Source organism: Anopheles coluzzii, chromosome 3 (assembly GCF_943734685.1).
Source record: "Anopheles coluzzii chromosome 3, AcolN3, whole genome shotgun sequence".
NCBI lineage: Eukaryota > Metazoa > Arthropoda > Insecta > Diptera > Culicidae > Anopheles > Anopheles coluzzii.
The window spans coordinates 73153976-73174892 of NC_064671.1; the positions used below are offsets into that span (position 1 = coordinate 73153976).

Here is a 20917-nt window from a genome sequence, read left to right on the forward strand (position 1 = left end):
TCGATTGACAAACGAAAATTCCACCGTCAGCGCCAGCCCCGTAGCGATAACTTATGTTGCGATACAACGGTCGTCGACACTGCCCGGCACCGAGTGTTGATTAATCGATCGCAAGCGGTGGGAATGTGGGATTCGTCGTTTGGAATGTCGTGTGTGATGCGCGTGCTGTCGGCGTGTAGTTAGTGTCATTTTTCATACTCTCGAATGGTGCACAGATGCGCTGCCAAGGGGGTAGTATACATTTAGGATGTCGATTGTGTTCTCACTTGAATTTGTAGGAATGTTTCTGGTTCGGTTCCCACCAAACGGATGCACAGCGGTCCCTTAGTTGAAGAAGTGTTTCAAATCTTACCTGGAAGAGAGAGAGATAGAGAGAGAATAATGTTAGGCATTTCGAGGTACTAGGAAATTCAAAAGAATCTCATTTGTGTAATAACAAGGGAACAACAGGGCAGTTTCATTATATTAGAAGAATTGTGAAAGAAGCAATACTCGGTATGATATCGGTATCATTAGTAGATCAAGTAAAAACAAGTAGACCTTACATTACTAGGATTACTACAAGTCGTCAGACAATGACAGATCTACATACTAGTCCCAGATAATTGAATAGACATATCCAAATACTAATCCCAGTCCGGAAGCTCTCATATTGAACATCAGTAGTCCAAAATATTGAAATAGAGCCCAAGACTGTCTTAGGAGCATTATATTCTACAGGATGATGCTCAATTGTTACCAGCTTTGACTACAGCCTAGGACTCAGACAATCTTAAGAATTGGTCCTATAATTTCCGAATTTTATAAGGCCCAACAGGTTCTCAATAACGTCCAAAATATCCTTAAAGTCCTCCTGATCCCTGATTGCAAAAAATATACTTGGCTATCAGAAGAGAGCAACGAATCATAAAAAGATTTACCAAACATGAATCTCTCATACGTAACAACAAGTCGTCCAGAGTGAAATGAAGCCCAAGACTTCCAGAGTAAGGGAATCAGCTGCACTGACTAGTATTATGATCAAAAGTCTAGTTGAAAACGCCACTTCTTGGATTGCATTGATAAGCAAGAGGCTGAATTACTTGTGAAGCATTAGTTATGTTCAGCGAATACCATGATAATAACAGAAGGCTATAATACGAAGTAGATATCTTGAGATCTACTGGATGACACTCAATTGTAAATAGCTCTAGATACTGTCCATTAGTGATTCTAAGAACCAATTCCAGACCTAGGTTCTGTCTTAACATCTGTAAGGAAAGCCGTCGATCATTCTAGAACCTTGTCTTTCCTGTCTTTCCGTTAACCGTAAACACAAAAAAACACTAGCAACAGTTTTCTAGGTCACAACTGTTCTTTCCCAAGATGCGTTGTTTTTAAAAGGAACTACATTAACCGCGTCACCATTTAGTCATCAATTCGTAAAGGTGTGGAGCCTTAATTAACATGTTTGCCTATTACTATTCCGCAGCCCCAGTGCGCGCTGGTTCCGTTCGACTGTCGAAGCCTCCACATTTCATCAACAGCATCCCCCCGGCGGGTTCATCAAATGACATTCGTCTCGATCGTGATTTGTCATCGAAACCGCTCACACTCGCAGCCAACAACCACTGGGAGGAAACACAAAACACACCAGACTTCGTATGCTGATGCCACACACTACCTTCGTGCTGTGTGCAGTCCTACACAGAATCTAATTGTGCGTGGTTACAGGAACTTTAAAACTATCGTTTCAACCCAAACACACACAAACACATGCGCACACTACTCACGCCCTTACGCCCGCACTTATTGATGTAATCGAGACAGAGTGAAGATGATTCTACCCCAGCTAATGGTTCTCTACCTTCGATTAATCGCAGCGTCTCTTTCAACAACCCAAAGGGCTTTCGGTGTGTGTATGTGTGTGCACGCGAGGAGAAGCATAGCAAATTGAAATCATTTACTTTGATTAGCCACACCGGTCGCTCTGTGTGGTACATACAAGCACACATTCACACGCACACACACGCTCCAGGTCAGGTGGAAATGAAGGAAATGAAAGAAGAAGGACCCTTAATCGATTATTAACGAATTTATCTGTCCCGCTCGCCGCTTGCCGTGTTCTGTGGCCAAGCGGGCAGCAGATGAAGCGCGCAGAGCTAATGTACAAACGATTTGAGCGCGCGTGAAGCCACGAACCCACGTTTTCGTTTCGAGTGCTGGCAGGAAAGGAGTGTTCTCGCGCGCACTGATTGTCAAAGCGTCAATCGGGCCCATCATCAGCGTCTCATCCGATCGGTGCAACAAAAGAAGGCACAGAGAGGCGGGATGAAGGTGAGTGTTCTTTCCCTCCATTCTTGTGGGCCTACGTGTGTCTCGGGTCGTGTTCTCGAGCCTATGACCATGTATGGTTACCGGCACAAGTGTGTGGCCGGGAATTGCATGGCTAATGAAAACCTCCGCGTACGGTTTCAATCTGTTTTTTCTTTTCTTTTCTGGGTGAGCCCCCGGGGTGGATTTACAATTACTTAATCAGCATGTGCGTCCCCGATGAAACACCCGCCTCCCGCGCAATTGCACAGCGACACATAAGCCTGCTCGCTTCGATTTGGCCCAATTTGTCGGGCGGGAGTGTATGCTCGTGCCACAAAAGCGTGCCCCGTATTAAACCGTGTGCGAGATGGGATGTGTGTGTGTGTGTGTGAGCAAGAGCGATAAATTATGCCCTCCAAAATCGTCATCGAACCGGGCGCGTATGATCGATTGCGTCGTGCACGCTGAATTATTGCGCGCCCGGGCCCGACCACGCACGCTTTCGCACTGTGTGCCCAATAATTTGTCTATGACGAAAGGTTGGCACCGCCACCGATGACCGGCACACGATGCAAGAGGGATGGAGCGAGTTATGCAAAGCGAGATCGGGTCGATTCCCGCAAGTGAAAGGAAAAGTTTGCGCGCGCGCACCGTGGCAGAAGGGTTTGCTTCAAAACGCGCTGAGTGTTAAGTGAGGCAAACGGTGCTACTTGTGTTGAACCAGCAGCAGCATCAGCAGCACCAAGAAGTGATAAAGAAAAGTATCAACAATGCACACACAATTCTTTTTACTGTCGGACAAGCAGCCCATCCTTGCTTTTTAAGGGACCGTTCCTCCGCGTTTTTAAATAAACACAAATAAAACATCCCTTTCTGGGTGATGCTGTAAAAAACAGGCTGAAACGAAAGTGAACCATTTCCCTGCCATCAACAGGTCCTCTGCCTGTCAATGGAAGTTGTTTACTATCGTACGGCTCTGGCCCTCGTCTGGGAACACCCTCTGGGGGGAAAAAGCGGTCAGGAATGGTTTGTTTTCGGTTGGCAAAGAAAAGCAAATCGTTTCACACTTTTGCTCGCACGTCACAGCCAGCCCTTCAGTCCGAAGGTCCGAAGCGACCGATTCGTGGAGGGTTTGGTAACGGCCGCGAGCACACGATTGAAAAAAAAACCGGGACACACAGACAGATATGAAGAGCATTCCACATCATACAATCGAATCGCCTCAAGATATGGGAAAGATGTAAATTTTTACCCCAACAGCTACACACGGCCACGGGAACACCGGTTTCCGGTTTATACGGTTTGAGGAGGTGGTTTTATTGATACTTAGATATGCGCATGCTGGCAATAGGCCTCAAGCCTGTCTGTGGCCGAAACGCTTGCCCTGTGGGGGGAGTTTCGTTATGGTTACATTCCATTCCGATGACATCTTGGCGCTGGTGGTAGTGGTGGTGGATTTTTATAAAACATTCATTCATAACAAATTTGCTTCATTTGTTTCCTTTCCCACGGCCGCGGCCCGAGACCGACCGGAATCGCCCCGTCCGTCCTTTGGCTGGAGAGCTTTTGCTTTCGTTCGAAGATAAACGATCGCAAGCCAGGAACGCGAGAGGGCGTTGATTGAGCAATCGAGCAGCATCCAGTACACGCTCACACCCGTTGAAAGTGAAATGCGACTCACTAATCCCGTCGTCATCTCGCAGATAGGAGTTCATCTTCAGATTGCTGATGCGTAATTTCTCCTCTTCTTTATTTATTTGATTTGCCTGGAAACATGTTGCACTAGGAATGGAGAGAGAGAGCGAGAGCGAGTGAGAAACGATCCCCACCAACGCCTGTCACATTTTCACTAAATCAATCTCCAAATGGCTCACCGAGCGCCGCGAGCTACCCACCCCCCCTTTATGCAAATCGGGCTGTTAAAATATATCACACAGCGAGACGAGAGATGCCAATCGCAGAGCCAAACTCCTCGAGGAGCCAGCTTTCTTTCGTCACATTAGCGAAACGAGAGGTCAGGTCCGTCTGACGGTGTCTGGAGACACCGAAATGCTGTGGAATGCGGTACTGGTTGTGGAACGGGGGGAAAGCAGAGGAAACAAAATGCGCTTGCGTTCGGTGGGTGTGAAATCGTGTGGAAGAGGGGCTGGAGCACAGGCACGAGTTGCGTTAATGATCATGCACTGACATCTTCCAGCCGTATCTTGCTCATTGTAACATTGTAACATTGGGAGGAGCATCGGTAACATTGTACACAATTGTACACACCAACGAGTGGCAAACACACAGCACACACCGAGCCCGGACCCGGTTGAGGATGGGCTCGTAATGGGAAAACATATAAAGACGCGCGGGCTCGATCGCTCTGCGCAATTAAATAGTGCTTAGAGTGGGCATAAAAAGGAGGCCGATAAGATGCATGATTGGCGAGAGGGGAAAGAATCCCGAGACGATTGGCTGTTGTCTTCGCGGCTAGACCGGCTACACAGGACGATTCTAAGATGAGATTGTGAAATAACATTTAAAAAAGGAAACAGTGATCGTTAAGTAATGAGAAAAAGGCAGTGATATTCTTAATAATCATCCTCCTTCAACGCTCATTTAAAGCCAACCCTAATAGCTGTCAAAAGGTGCAATATATTGTGAATTTTGAAAAGCAAATTAAATAAAAGCTAGCAATAAAATAAAAAAATAAAAAAAATGTTAAAAAAGAGCCACCTTAGCTACATTTCAAAGAAAAATAATCCAACATCACGTATGAATGCACGAATGAATGTGCTCTGAACGTCACTCGAAGGTTGTGGTTCGTATTTTTGATCCCTTTTTTCCTTCCACTTGCGCCAATCCAATTGAGATCGATTCCCGTTTCTACCACTATTGCAACTTTTATTATTTACTATCGAGGTCACCGGCGGCGGCGGCGGTGTGTGCTAGAAGCCGAAACCACATCCCGGTGCCAGGCGACGACCTAATGCACCTTTTACAAACGTACTTCACCACCACTCCCGGCATATTATCAGTGGCAGGCTCGGGTTGGCGCGGGGTTTTCATGTGGAGTTTCAATAACATCGTAATTTATTGCGCTGCTCCAGATACACCGTCTGGGTACTGTATTGCTTTTTTTCTTCTTCTATCTTGGTCAGCCGGTCGCACATGCCGATCGTATTGTACAGGCCACACTTCCCGATTCTCTAGCCTTCGTTCCGAGTGGGACGAGAAAATAGAGTAAAGAAAAAACGCACACGAACGAATGACCTGAATGGTTGTGGGCGCGAAACAACAAGTGCCTCCCAAGAGTTTCGGTTGCGCTGAGATGAGTGAGCATTGGCTTTTTTTGTTTTGTTTTTTCGGGAGCCAAAATCCCAAAGCACAACAAACAACAATTACGCTTCGACTGCTTTCCTTCGTTCAATGGCCTTTTTTTGCTTACTGCGAACAGTGGTGGAGGTATAATTGATTGTTTGGATTATTAAGTGCTTTGTTTAGTTTATTATTCAGAAATAATTGTCGTCGAGTTTTTCGTCGTGGTTTTTTAGAAAGTTTTATCCGTTTAAAATGAGTGTAAAATTTCAATTTTCTATGTAAAAAGAGCAAATTCGTGCTTCGATTCATTTTTTGAAGTCTTTCGATTTTTAACAGCGACGAACCTTCTCATGTCAACCATTTACAACATTTAGTCCGCGCTCCAAATGAGCCTTAGTAAGTGAAACTCCACACCACCATTAAGTATTAAGCTAACCTTCGCATCGACTGCTAAAACACCTGCACCAGTTACACTATAAATGCAGCGATCAATACCTATCCCAAACCAAACAACAACTCCGCAACCTATCTCCATTTGTAAAGAAGCCTGATCATGCCGCTCACGAATGACGATCACTTGTCCTTAGTTGGGCGAAGGTCAATCGAACGGCGTGAATCTCCTGAATGCTGCACTGTTATGATGCTAGCCTTTAGTGTATGTGTTTTTTTGTTGTTGCCCTCACTTCACGATCGCCAAACCCGCATCCGCGTCATAAAAAATCTGACCCGAGCGAGCCGTACGACTCCACAGACAGCCAGCCTGAGAAGCTGAGAATTTAGTAGAGCTGTTGTTATTTTTAGCAAACTGGTTTCGAATTTCGAAGCCTCCGTCACTGTTTGTCTAATGTTGTTTGATTTTCTCACCAGACGATCGGGTTTTCGCGACCGGGCGAGCCGCACAGATTTGCATATATTCGAAACCTGTGCAGGACAAGTTGGTTAGAACAGCAAGATGAGCCGTACTTTCTTTCAGCACCTGTTTGAGGTCTTCCTTATAGGCTTGGTTTGATTTAAGGAAAGGTTATTTAACCTCAAAAATTCACAGAATACCTTGTACCGTTACGGGCCCGTCGTCGTGCCTGCTTACCCCGTCCGGTCTGATGCCAAACTATTCAGCTGCCAAATAAGGATATGGTTGGCATTGTGGCGTTACACCACGGCACGAAGGAATGTAACAAAAGCATAACCATCGAAAGAATGAACCATCAGCGTCACTGGTTGGTTTGCACATCCGGGCGAGCACATCGTTGGGCAGGAATTTCTTTCTACGAACGCGGTGGAAATACTTCGCACAGCCGTCCCAAATATTCATTGCCATGTTTTGTTTCGTGTTTGCGAGGGAGAGTGGGTAGTTGGAATCTAAACAATGACATAAGACAGACCTTTCCGGGTGTCTGGGTGCGTTATGGAATGGGGCAAACAATAAACTAACCCACAAACAAGCACAAGTGTGTAGCTTCCTCTTATCGTGGAAGGCAACAAAAAAGTCCGCCACGTTTGGGTGGCCCTTGTTCAGGCGTTCGCAATTTAAAGCGAAGTGCAAGTTTGTGCTGGTCGCTAAATTTGCCACCTAAATAAAAGATAGTAGCACATCGTGGAAGCAACCTCCGAACGGAGCAGAGCGTTGAATTCGAACGCAATTATTCAAGCGATTTTCTTCACCACGATCGCTGTAGAACTGTGCGTTTAATTTCGATAATTTCTGACACGTAACCGGGACGGCTCTGTTTGGCGCACTCACACCTAAGGCAACCCGTTGGGCTCAATTAAGAATCGACAATCGAACGATCGCCCCATTACACAAGGGCAATCGATATTATTACTCACGCGCCCTGCTCGAGAAGTGGTAGCATGAGGAAAGAGAGAAAGTACGGTACCCTAAGCTAGAACCGGTACCGGTTACGGTCAATTAAATCCGGACACTTCGCGCGCACGTCTTCTGGATCTTGTGCGATTTCCGGAGAGAAAGCTAGCCCAATCTGTAAAGAAGAAGCTGCACACACGCGCGATCTTATAGGGAAAGGGTCAATGGTTTGAAGTACTTACAAGTGTAGCACTTTTCGTTTGTTAGACAGCAAGAGTTGTCGAGTTTAGGGGTAATTTTTTACTCAACGACTTTCGATTGACCTAATTTTGATCGAAATTTGCAGCAAATGTGTTAAAGTGTCTATCAGGATTTACTAGTAAGATGTTGATTACGTCTATCACCACAAGAAAAAAGACTTTTATATAATTACACCACTTGCTAGCACAGATTTATGTAACTAGGGACTTTCTCGTACTTCACCTCGATCTTGAGATACGAGAAATAGTTCTTACCTGTCAAATTATATATAGCTTTCGACACAACTTTAAGGATTAAAGACTCTCACCTATAACTTATCGATTTTATCGTTAAGGGTTAATATTTCCTGGGCTATATTCTTCTGTTCTATTTTACACCTCAGTGTCATTTGACGTTCTTCGTATGAGTCCGTTTGGATACAATTGAGGTGCGAAGAATGAATAAGAAATACATATACATTGACACTATTCCATGTAACATTAGTAGTAGGTTAAACTCAAAGATCAGTACGCACTCCAGCCCCTGAAGTTTTAGTTAGTATAGTTCTTATATCACAACATATTTTACATAATTAAAGACGCATCGTTTGCTAATGGTGTGAAGACATAGAAGGAAGGTGTGCCAAAATGTGTGTAACAGTTTCGATTATTCTGTGCTGTGCGTTGCAAGTGCGTCATGAAGAGAAATCAAGTACAACCTCAGTTGGGTCGTGCTTAAAATGGTATCGGGTACCCATTACCGCAGCTCCTAATTAAGACAGACCGTATACACATATTGAACGTATCGATTCGACTAGGCTCAAACTTTGCCTCAGACTATCGGGTCCGAGTTTACCAGGAATACATTTGGCAAGCCCACACGAACTCCTCGATACTGTTAGATTTCATTTTTGTATAGATACTGCCGTACACCGTTCTAGACGCGTATAATTACAAACAATTACAACTAGCTGAGCGATGGAATGCGTTCCCAGCAATGCACCGTTAGTACCTCCGTGTGCATTGTGCGCGTGTGTGGCTGGAGAAGAATTTTCCCTTTTTTTCCTACGAAATAAATATACAAAAATAGATCAACCAACACACATTGCCACACACACAAGTCAATCTAACACACAGAAAAAGTAAGAGGAACGGAAATTGGAGATAATTGTGTGGAGCCAACCTCTTTCGGCAAAAGCCTTCTTCCATCCTGAGCTGAGAAATCTGTTGGAAATAAAATTCCCACTTAGATAGATGCAGTTCGAGATATTAGATCGAGCTTACTGCGGAGTATAGATGGGGGATAGTCGATTTAAAACCCTCCCCTGCAACCGACCGTATTGAGAGCGCATTGAACATTGGGTATAAATCGCTTACACGTGCTGGGAAAGATCGAACGAGCAGCGTGTACTGGAACACCATCATCATTCCCTCCAGATGATATTTCCGCACGGATGCCACACGGTAGTAGAAGCTTAGGTATAAAAAAAGGAATGTCTCAGGCCCATGTACGGACGGGGTAGTCTTACCTACCACGCTGACTTATTAGCGCAACACTCAAACGCGTGCTCGCGCGCGCCATTTGACTGCGGCGTTTGTCGATACGCGGAGGGGTGTAGTGGATGAGGCAGAGGCGATCCATGACCATCTATAATCGTTGTCGTCCGTGTCGTCGTCGTCGTCGTCATCGCGGCCGTTGCAAAACAGTCCGTTGCATTGTGCCGAAGCTTGCGTGAGCGCTCACATTACGCTGGTGGTGCGCGCGGTTTTGGCCTGGCGGACTAATCGGATACGTGGAAGAACGCGATCGGAAGAGATCGCGATAGCTCTGGCGTCAAACTTCTATCTGTGTGTGTGTGTATCGAAGGGGTTTTGGAGCGAAATGTATGGTACAACCATCATGAGAACAGTTGGCAATCTAAGGAAGGCCCACTACACCAACAAGGTCTCCCAGTTTTGCTCCGCTAAATCGCCAGTGCTGCGCTCGAAGTATGCCGTCTTAATGATCATCGTACGAGCACAAAACAAAAACAAATACGCGGAGATCGCAACATCGCAACAGCCAGAACATACACACTGCTGTGTCCACGGACTGGCTTGCAGCATAGCACACATATGTGCTGCCGTTCTGTATGATGTGCCGTTTGCACAATCGTAGTGCTCCGTTGAAATGGAAAACATGAATGGAAAGGGTTTGTTGTACTCCAGCACCGGAGCAACAACGACAAAAAACTGGGTTACATAACTATGCCAAATGCACTACGGTAACCCAGTGGTGCACTTTTAACCCACGCTCACTCGCTAGAAAAGAACGCTACAAAGCAAAAACTGGTTCCGGTGTAGTGCAATCGATGTGTAATGAATTCTGCCCAATAGAAACTATGATAAACCGAAAATAAATTCTTATTCTGCTCGTGCAGTATAATCCCCGTTACAGCATCGGGAAGGCACACGACCCGTTACGGAATCATTCAATCATAACGTGATGCGTGATTGAGGCTTTCACCTACGTCCAGACGATTGGTTTGTTACGTGGCAGCGTTTAACGCTTTCGTCAGACATGGCAAGTCACTTGGAGTTGCGGAGTCTGCGTAAGAAGAGTCAGTAATTACGAAAAAAGGGAGCCAGATTATAGGAAGAAGCTCACAACACTATTCAGAGTCCATCGAATGACAAATTTATTGCAGGAATTGACTATGGCATTCTCAAGACGATGTCAATAACTATGAAACGTCTTTTTACCTATATATCTTTTTGCAATTCCAATAATCCAATAGATTTTGGTTTCAAATACTGGAGGACCTCAAATCTTAAGTTTAAAGTATAATACATTTTGTTAGTCAGTGTTGCTTTGTTACTTACTTTCTTGGATATCATCATGTATCTCCAGTCTAGTTTATAGATTTTACAGCGTGTGGAATGTGACATTAAGACTAAACTGATAGAAATGTATTAGAACAGGATGATCTTATGGTTATTCTTTTTTAGATAACTAACTCTGTGCTGAAGGAGCTATTGTAATTAGTTTTGTATAGCTCCAATATCAGAGATCCAATATTGAAGTTTACACATTTTCTGATCTCCTGCTGATGTAATCCTACGGAATATAAACTCTTAGAACTAATGCAGTGCTTCATACTTCACAGATATTTACGATCAAATCTGAAGGACCTCATCCAATCTGTCAATATTTAATCAAGATTGTATGCCAATTAGACGAGACCGTTCGCTTTAGTATCAAGAATATTATTATGCTCTTTTCGCTTCTCAGGCCTGGCTAAATGCCAATAAATTCTGACATAATGGTGGTGTGAATGCCTCAAATTTGGCTTGAAAATAATTATTATAGTTCGTCCAAGATCTAACTCGATCGTGTGCCGGTTCTAGGCATCATCTTTCCAACACCACAGTGTCTGCAGGGGAGGCACAGGCCTGAATCTGTATTATATATCAAAGATGCAAATGAAACAGTTCGGCAACGGAGATAGATCCAACTATGAACCTGGCTGGCCAGCCGTTGATATTCTGAGCGAATGTCAGAGGTGTACCCAGAGCCACCGGACGCTTTCTAACAGCATACGTGTCGTACGAGCGGACCAAGCTATTCGTGCTGCCCGCTCGCCCTAAAACGGTGCGCGCTGACGCCGAAGACTGGCAAATGGCGAAGGTGTGTATAATGATAAAAATTCTTTTCCAACCTCTTTTCTTTAGCGCTTACTCCAATGCTTCGACGACCCCGGGAGGGGATCGGCGGACGCAAGAACGCAAAATGCCACAAAACCAGTTTGTTTTCGGAAAGCTCACCACCACCACCAACAACACCAGGGTTGGTCCGGAGGGTGGCACACGAAGCGCCGTTTCGTTTGTGAAAAGTGATATAAAAATCATCCACTTTGTCGCTTTGGCAACGGGCGTGTGCGCGTGCGCACTCCCATCACCGGTTAGTGTTTTGGGGCTAGAGAGAGAGAGAGGAAGAGAGAGAGATCTGCATGGCAGATCAGGGACTTGCCGTCTCGTGTCGCTGGGTCGAATGGGCCAATAGAAAATAGCCAACTTTGAAGCGGCATCGCATAGTTGTCCGCACGGCCTGCGGCACGCAAGCAACACGACGGGGTCCGAGAGGATCGTTGGAATGTTTATCTCTTTACACTTGATCCGCCGTGCCCGTGGAAGAAATGGTCACCTCCAAAACAATGTGTGGTTGGTGTCTTCGGGTTTCGACTGTGGCCTGCGGTCGCTGACCGATCTGCGACGAAAGCACGGTCGACGATCGTCAACCGCACCCTCGCGGTTCACACACCGACAACGGAAGTTGTCGAGTGGCATGAGGTTGAAGCTTTTAGCAACGACAAACGGATGGTAAACCAGTGAATAAGTTTAATTGCAGTTGTAATAAAATTTACTCATTTAATGGAGTTTGTTTAAAGTATAGGAATGACTACAAAACTCGGTATTTGAAGGCCATTTTTTTATAAGAATTTCACAAAGTTCTTGTAGAAATTTAGTTTCGGAGAGCTGCTTGCTATTATTCTGAGACATTGTCGCCTTCCTAACTGTCCAAAAATGCTCTAAAATAATAATTACTTTTGCCTTTATCTCTTACAAAATAAAAATAATCGTTGCCCTCATCTTTGCCTTCATCTGTTACAAAACCAAGTTCAGGGGTTTTGGATAATGGCTCAATTTACCAAACTAATCCTAAACCAACTAGTTGCTGTCGCTCCAAAGTAATCAATCTGCATCCTAACATTCATTTCGAGAAAGTTGCAAACTTTGAAGTTACCCAATCGTGTTTTGCTCGAGTGCATGCCTCGCGGGTGTTTCCCTTCAGACAGGGTTAGACACAAGATGATCGATAGATCAACACACACAAACACTGGGAGGGAGATCACGTCACCGGAAGTAGCGCAAAAAAAAGAGCAAAACAACTTCCAAAGCGCAGACAGGTTGCGTACACTGATTGCGTAAGAAGTATGTTTTCTCTCGCGGGTTTTGCAAACCTGGCTACAATGCAAAGAATGATTCGAAGATAGCGAAAACCTCGTATCAGTTCTACCGATTCTTGTCCGCTGGTAAATTTTTCGGGGAAATATAATTTGCATATTCGCCAGGAATAGATTCCTCCGTGTCTTCTCGAGGCAGAGCCGAATATTTAATAAAAAAGGAAACCAAATCCTGATACCAAACGCTGGAGTTTGCCCCACGAACTCTGGATCGCTTCCAGGGTTTGGAAGAAAACAAGTTACCCGTGGTGAGGCACCTGTGTGAATGTATGCATCCATGTGTGTGAGTGCCGTTTGGCAAGTTTCCTGTCACTGAAGAACAGGAAACTTGTTTTTCAGGTTGCAGCCTGGCAAAACAACAACATCAACAGACGCGAATCGCGGATGGGCCGATAAGAGATCTTAGATTGAGAAAATAGCGCAAGCGCACCCGCGCTCGCACACCACGATCGATGTCCTAATGTTGGCAGAGTTTCGAGTAGACAAGTTCCAGCCATATCCAGAGGCTCGAGGGCGTCACTAGATATCTTTTTTTTTGCACTTTTCTATCGTACCATATGATAAGCATCGGGAGATCGTTTGTTGAGTGGATTGGGACCTGATGTCGTGAAAGGAAGAAATCCGTTTTAGGCAGTTTTAGGCATCGTTGCGAACCTTCCCGTGTGTGAAACTGGTATCCTGAAGTATGTCTGAAGTAGATGTATATCTTTTGTCCAATATCAAGTTAAGCTTGACGAAGTGTCAGAAACCTCCAATATATCTCTAAAAGCGTCTGTCAAAGACATTTCCTTCAAGCAGTTCCCGGCTGAAGTCTACATCTCCCTCAGAGATATCCCCAAAACTGTAAACTTTCTGGAGCTCCCTCCTCCCAATTCCCAATTATCAAAACTTTCTCGACGGATCTGGCGTGATCAGATCATGTCGCTGCTCGCCTGGCGCTGTATGGTTTTTGTGTACCAACGAGCAGGAAGTGGTACCCACCGTGATATTTACCTTCCCCCTGATGCCTATCTGGAGCGTGCACTTGGCGTTGCGTTGCGTTGTGTTGATTGGCCACGAAACACACAGGTTCAAGCAGCGGGTCACGCGTAGATGCGTACCGCTTGATAGAAATGAGGCGTGAAGTATTTATTCCCAAACCCTGGCCCCTCCTGTTCGATGCCGTTCGAAACTGGATCGAAACCGGAAGGTTATCGACAGCTCGCGATCGATATCGGTGGGCGAGATCTCGGACCGCTCCTAGGCCGGTTGCCCTTCAACAGGTGACGGGTGGGTGCGTGGAGTTGCTGAGAGAACTGTTGTCCATCCTTCAGCTGTTTTTTTTTTGTTGTGTTTTTGGTTGGGCGCACAATCAACCCGTTCCGTACGGGAATAGTGCACACAGCATTGGGAAGGGAAAGCGCGCGATTGGGTAATGCCGTACATTGGAGGCTTCTTCATCGATACAACATCCCGCTTTTGGTCGTTTCACGCTTCTCTATTATCTTGTGTCCGGTTTTTTGTTAATAAATGCTGGTGGTCTTCGTAGGACCCGTTTATCGAGATGAAAAAAAACCCTTCTCATCACCTTCCAAACACGTGTCAAGATGCAAGCGGAAATTTAAACGCACCATCATCAAGATGCAACGGCTGTATTTTGTGAGTGATAGGGTCGATTATATAAAGCCCACAAATTGCACCACATTTTCAAACAAAATCCCAACCTGAACCAATACACATCCGACGATTAGAGTACGCTGGCCCAAGTCCAATCATCAACTGCTTGTCGCGACCACACACTTTCATCGCTGCTCCGTGGGAGATGCGCGTATGCATTTGCTGCAGCAATCACCGAGCCGACCGGTGTCGTCACGCACGACAAGCTGGCTGATGATCGATGGGAGTCGCTGCTGCCGCCGACAACACTTCCTACAACTGGAGGGATGTACTTAGTTTGCCCACCTGACCCTCTGTTTACCGTGTCGTGGATGTCATTTAAAAAAACTGCGGTACACTACGCGCGTTGAACTAATAGCCTCAGTTCCGGAGTGCGTGCCAATCTCTCTTTCTCAAAAACATAGGAATTAAAAATTGCGCGTACTGCTTTCCGTGCCCCCTCATACTTGCACACACACACACACACACACACACACACACACACACACCGGACATGGTTTGCTGGGTGCGCGCCTACGCCATGTTACAGACACAGCGCGCAGCCGTGTTACACGCGGGCTCCCCAGTGGAAAGTGATTTTGCTCCCTTCCCTCTTTTGGAGCGAGCTCCCAGACACACTGTGCTTTATTCAAGCCGTTGCCGTACGCTACCGGTACCGATTTCGGAAGGGTGCAACATAATCAGTGGGAAATCAAACATACGATTGATTTGTTTTTAGTTTTCTTGTTCCTGTTGATCGTTTTTACAACGGACGGAAGTAGCAATTCACTAGAGTTGTATAATATTAGGGCTCGCGGATATCGTCTAAAATATGTTGTTTTGATACTAGCAAACACTAGAATCCTTATGAAAATGCATCTAGATGATACGTCTTATGTTTAAAAAGACCATAAATAAAGGCTTTAAAAATGTTAAATATTTACATTTTTGCGTTTTGAAGCACTTAACAAATTAATTAAATTCAATATTTTCTACATCTTCTATATTCCATTTTTGCAATATTGAATGAAATCCTTGCTCCGTTTCTATGTCTTTAAAACTAATGGGCCCTTTGAAAACATATGTTCAATGTCTACTAACAACCTGAACTTCTCACAGTGTATGCTGATCGAATATTAAATTAATTAATTTTATTTTTATTATATTTCCAACAATACTTTTTATTCTGTATTTCGCTAATATACTCAATACATGAACCTAACTAATGTTGGTGTAAACCAGATGTGACAAACTTATTTGTTCAGTGGGAGACTAGTTAAGCCAAACATCAATAAGCGGGCCGCAATATCTACGTCGAATAACGATGCTAAGGGTTAAACTGATCATGTTCCTTAATATAACTGTTTATTACTGACATTTTACTCTTCTTCCAAGGTAGATTTAGTTCTAATCCTCCACGATGATTTGATACAATTAATGTTTCAATAAAAATCTCAGAAATCCTAAACAATGTTCGAATCAGCTAATATAGTTATTGTTCAGTTGGGACGGCCCAGTCGTATTGTAGATTCAGCTAATATAAACCACTCGCAAATACAGCTAAAGGTTTTTTTATCTTCAATCACAAAGTTTCTACTTTTACTTTTAATCGAATCAATATTTACTACTTTTACAAACTTTTAATCGGATTATTATTTAAATATCAGGAACATCAACGTTTGTCTGTTCCTATTAAGACGCCAATGCTTGGTCAGCGCTTGAAATCACGAATCAAACCACATTCAATATTTAGCCCATCGTACGCCCGCGCCAATCTACCGCTGTTTGCTATTCTGATGGACATCCCAAAACATTCGACCATAAATAAATATGGTAAACAAAAGGGGGGAGGGACGCAACGCACCACACAAAAATGATCCCCCATTCAAACGGACTCCCTTCCTCGATGAAACCACGCTCTGTAGGCCCGTTGCAGCGCTGAGCAGCGATCGGATAAACATTATGATTCGTATGCAAATGATGATACCGCGACTTCCCCGCATACGCGCCGCCGCGGAATGAGGGCCCGATCAATCGCATTCCACTACACGAGCCAGGAAGCCGGTGGGCGTACATAGTTCACCTGGCCAGAAATGGAAACCAAACCGCGGGCAATCGCCGCCAGCCAGCCCAGCTAGGAGAGAAAGCAAAGCGCTTCTCCGCTTCGGGAACGGGAGCATCGGGGACACACGGTGCGAGCCAAACCCCAACCGTTGCACAATCCCGTGCGATTACCGATCGGACTATGTGCACTTGTGTCATTTGCATGCGACGCATGTAACATCCTGCCGTACCCGTGCAATGGGCCAGGAGAGGCAGCGTGGAGCGAGGTAACCTTTTCCACGCTTGATTGACCTAATCACCCGGCGTGCTCTAAGTTTCTTCACCCTTTCTTTTCTATCGCCCAGGCCAGCTATGCAAAGAGCCCCCGATGCACTTCCGCTCCCGGGCGAGCTGGATTGGGGCTGGAAAGTGAAACAGATTGACACTAAAATAATAAAGCTCCCCCTCCGTTGGGCGCTGAAGTGACATACCTCCCTCAGTCGGTGGCGTTGCGTGCGCCGGAAGGATTGGAAAATTAGTTTCATAATTTCCCGCTCGAAGTCCCCGCGTGATAATGACGCGCCCGGAAGCACTGATGCAACCCGACTGTGTGCGTGTGTGTGTGTTTGTGTCAGCTTTGATGAATGGCAATATTTGCCTAAGAGGAATTGCGGACAGCGGCGGGTGCATTCTAACGTCACGCAATACCTTTTTCTGATAGATTTTCATCAATATCAACTTAAGGAAAGTTATAGTGTTTAATTTTTTTTTTTTTGAGAATTTTTACTCTGTTTCGACGTAATGGGTTAACACAAATAAAACTCCAGATCAATTTCTTTGACCTGTGTTGTCACATGATGGCCTAAAATATTGTTAAAAACATTCAAAAATCAACAAAACTCTGCTTAATAGTTTAATTGATTTGTCCCAGAACTGATACAATTATCCATTAAACCACTTACCTAGTCGCTTCAGGATGTAGTTTTTCTTGTAGAGCCACCATAGCAGCACCCCGACCAGGATCACGGCGAGCAGTGTGCCGAAAATGGCCCCCACAATGTCGCCGCCGCCGTAGCAGGACTCGTTTTCCATCTCGTTGCCTTTAAAAAGTCACTCCAAAGAAAACCACTCGTTCACTCGGGAATATCAATTTGGTTGGCTTTCTTTTTTGTAAATTGCACCTTTTAGATCACCTTTTAGATGCACCGAAATGTTATCGAACTCAACGAAAAAAACACTTAAACACACACTGGCGCACAGCACAGAACTATGATCCGATTATAGTATCACGCAAACGGCACGCAATGACATCATCCTTGCAGCAGTGGAAAACGACGGGAAATTACGGTGACACCGAAGAAAATCACACACAGTCACACAGTCACAAGATCACTGGACGCGTTGGGCGATCGGTTCGCCCCGCTTTGCTGCGCCGTGACGCTCCAGCCCCACTGGTGTTGGCCGGCCCGGGCACAAATCCATTGAATCCGGCACACACTGCTGTCGTTTCACATGCGGTGTTGCAAATTTTTGTATTATTGCTTCAAGTATTAACCCTTTCGTTTTCCAGTTGGCTTTTCCGTTCTTCTTCAACGTTCTTCGCGCGAAGCTTTGTTTGGCGGTCACTGATTTTTTTTTGTTTTTTTGTTTTATTGTTATGGTTGCGGTTACGAATTTAATGCTAAAATTATGCAACCATTATCTCCGATTATTATTGCCTGCTTGGATGATGATGATGATGATGATCGGTTGGGGCCGTGATTGTCCCGTAGGGTATAGCTTTTTTTTCGCTTCTTCTGCTGTATGTGTTCTTCACTGTTTGTCACTGCGGAATTATCGTTTGCACTGGACGGGAACAGGCACAAAAGGAGAAAAAAAGTGAGAGGATTAAAGCAAAAAGACTACAGAGAGTACGTTTTGATTAAAGTTTCTTTGCCCGAGTGAAATTGAAAGAAATTAAAACAAAACGGACCATCATACTACTACAACCCCGAGAGCAGTGGGGAGCGCAAACCTAACGCTAATGAATTCTGTATCGATCTGTATCTTTTTTGGACGATCGATTTATTGCCACCCCTTCAGCCCTTCAGCAAACACTTTCTCCTGCGCTGGATGATGATGGATCCCATCCCATCACCGGGCCTCCTCCTCGATGCATAATATTACACTAATCGTGCGCCATAAAAGACGTGCAGCAAACACACAACAAGCAGCTCCACCTTTTAATTGCCGGACGATCGATCGGAATGCTAAGTTATGGACGGAGCAGCCTCATGGTGGTGCATCGATCCACTTTCCTAATCGATAGAATTTTTGTTATATTTCCGGCTGTTAAACGGGCATAACAAATTAAGCCGTTTGCTCTCTCACACTTTCGCAGCTGAAAACTAGGGACCAAACATTGATGCAGCTGCAGTAGTGCAGTAAAAGTAATTTCGAAAGAGCTCGTGCTTGTGTTAAAATACTCAAGCTCTAAATTAATTCATTCTTAGCTTACTTTAGGAATCTCTCAATAAAATGACATTCAAACAAAAGCATCACTAAGCCCACAAACGCGGAAGCCCGCACGGAGGTGTCGCTGGCGCACGAACAAGACGACGACACGTGCGCTTGGCGAAATGGAAAAAAGCAACCGCAACCGAAATGGAATCGCAGTGCCGGCAGGACCAAGGCTTGACCATCTACAGGTTAAATTTTGCCCCTTTCCTTCGTATAGAATTCCACAGCCACTTTCGACAGTGCTTGTCTCTTTCTCGCTCTCCCTCTCCGGCCATCTGGCTCTATAGCAGATCTTTTCCATACTATCTTTCTCTTCGTTTAGAAAGCGACGCGCGAAGCAAACGAAGAGAAGGAATGTATCGATTACTTTCCTTTTCCCATGACCATTCGCGTGATGCTGTGTGTGTGTGTGAGCCTCTGTGACTCCTTCGAACCCTCCTCCGTACCTCCAGGCGATACTGGGCTGAAGTTTCGGGATTGCTCGATCGCCTGGGCAATCCTTTGGTTCGGCCGTTTTTTGGTGAGATTGTGTGGGCTTTTTGTATTTAGCGTGAGGTGACATGGGTTCCATTATTCTTTAACGAAATTCGCTCTCACTTACAAGTGCCTGCAGCAACTTTTTTCGCCTAAGGCGACACTAGCCGCTGCGGATCGAGAGAGACTTCAATGCTGACGAAGGACAGTAACGCTACACCTGTTGGAGTGGGAACCGTTTATCATTTGGTTTTTTTTTTTAAAGAAAGTCAACCACTGATAAGACAAAAAAGCTATTTGTACAGTTGTCATACGTGAAAAAAACTGTTTGAAGTACTATTAGCATGATTTTTGTTGTGAAAGAGGCAAACATCACACGAGACGGGAGGAAGCTGGATCATCTACTTGTGTGGTCAAATGGTACTCCGAATTGAGTCGCTTGATTCGACAGGTGATAGGAAGGGCACAAGCACACACACACACACTCACTCATACACATACACAAAAAAAAGATAATGGTTAACTTGACGATCGTGTGGTTTGTCCCTGTTTCCCTTCCCGTTATCTTAAACAGGTTTCCCTCGCTCGGTTGAAGCAGCTCATTTGGCTACCGATTCCCAACGAACCTGTCCTGAGCTTGCGAGACTGATTATCACGCCATGAATCTTTGATTTGCATCTTTTTCACATCTTCAAGCTGCACGCTAATTTCACCGGATTTTTCCACCAATCAATCAAAGCTTGTTAAGCAAAGAAAAAAACAAACATGCAAATTACTTCGATGTTTACTGCTACAGAATCGTCCCTACAACACGCCTCGTTATTTATCACACTTGATGGAAGCTAATGAAAGCACGATTTCAAACTATTGTCACCACAATTTTCATCATTTTTCATCATCAATGTCACTATTGTTTTGATGGCAGCTATTGTTCTGTCACATTGTCATGTATTTCTTTTTAAAAAATAGTTTAAATTAATTTACAGTGATTCCACTACACACGATCCATCGTTTGGATTTGTAATAACAGTCACATGTGAATTCAAAATGTTGCCATTTGTCGTACAGAAATCACGTTGTTCTTTATATATCAATGATCACATTTACACTATCAAGAGATCAGCATCAATTCTACAGACACGTTTCACTTGCACCAACAATACCACGGATATGTTTTAAGTATCTTAACAGCTTGCATCACAAGCGGAATAGAATCGGAATTTAATTCACTGCATTTGTTGTTGTTGTCCACTCATTCACGGTTTCTGTTCTTTTTCCAGCTTTTTTTTATCCTCACACTCACATCCGTTCTACGCACCTTACACACTGCACGTGTTGTTGTCCGTGACCGTTCGGTTCGGCTCGATTCAAAAAAATGACTTGTTTTCAAACGACGAACCTTGGTTATATGCGATGCACCGTGTGTTAGGCACGGTGTGCGCGTCCGGTGGTCATGACCGTGAACGTTTACATGACAAATAGATTTTACAAAATGTACTTTATGCGATGAAATGTCGATCAATCGACAACTAGGTACTTTAAAAATTGTGTTATTTTTATTATGATTGTTTTGTAGAAATGCGTACTGTATTTTTTATTGTTTCCTCAGCAGACCCACCTAC

The 20917-nt window shown here is 44.7% G+C and overlaps 1 protein-coding gene across 3 annotated transcripts in view; it reads right to left on the minus strand.

Moving 5' to 3' along the window:
- LOC120956347 (uncharacterized) overlaps positions 1–20696 on the minus strand; it is a 57071-nt gene extending 36375 nt beyond the window's left edge. Inside the window, exons 1-2 of one of the 3 annotated variants that reach the window (XM_040377731.2) lie at positions 20614–20696; positions 17285–18167 (exon numbers count right to left, since the gene is read on the minus strand). In XM_040377731.2, the coding sequence (XP_040233665.2) occupies positions 17285–17414 (130 nt within the window). In that variant the 5' untranslated portion in view covers positions 17415–18167; positions 20614–20696. Of the gene's footprint in view, positions 1–17284; positions 18168–19921; positions 20119–20598 lie in introns of those variants that run through there. The other 2 variants (XM_040377732.2, XM_040377733.2) reach the window with 2 other exon arrangements.
- Positions 20697–20917: the final 221 nt, after the last annotated feature.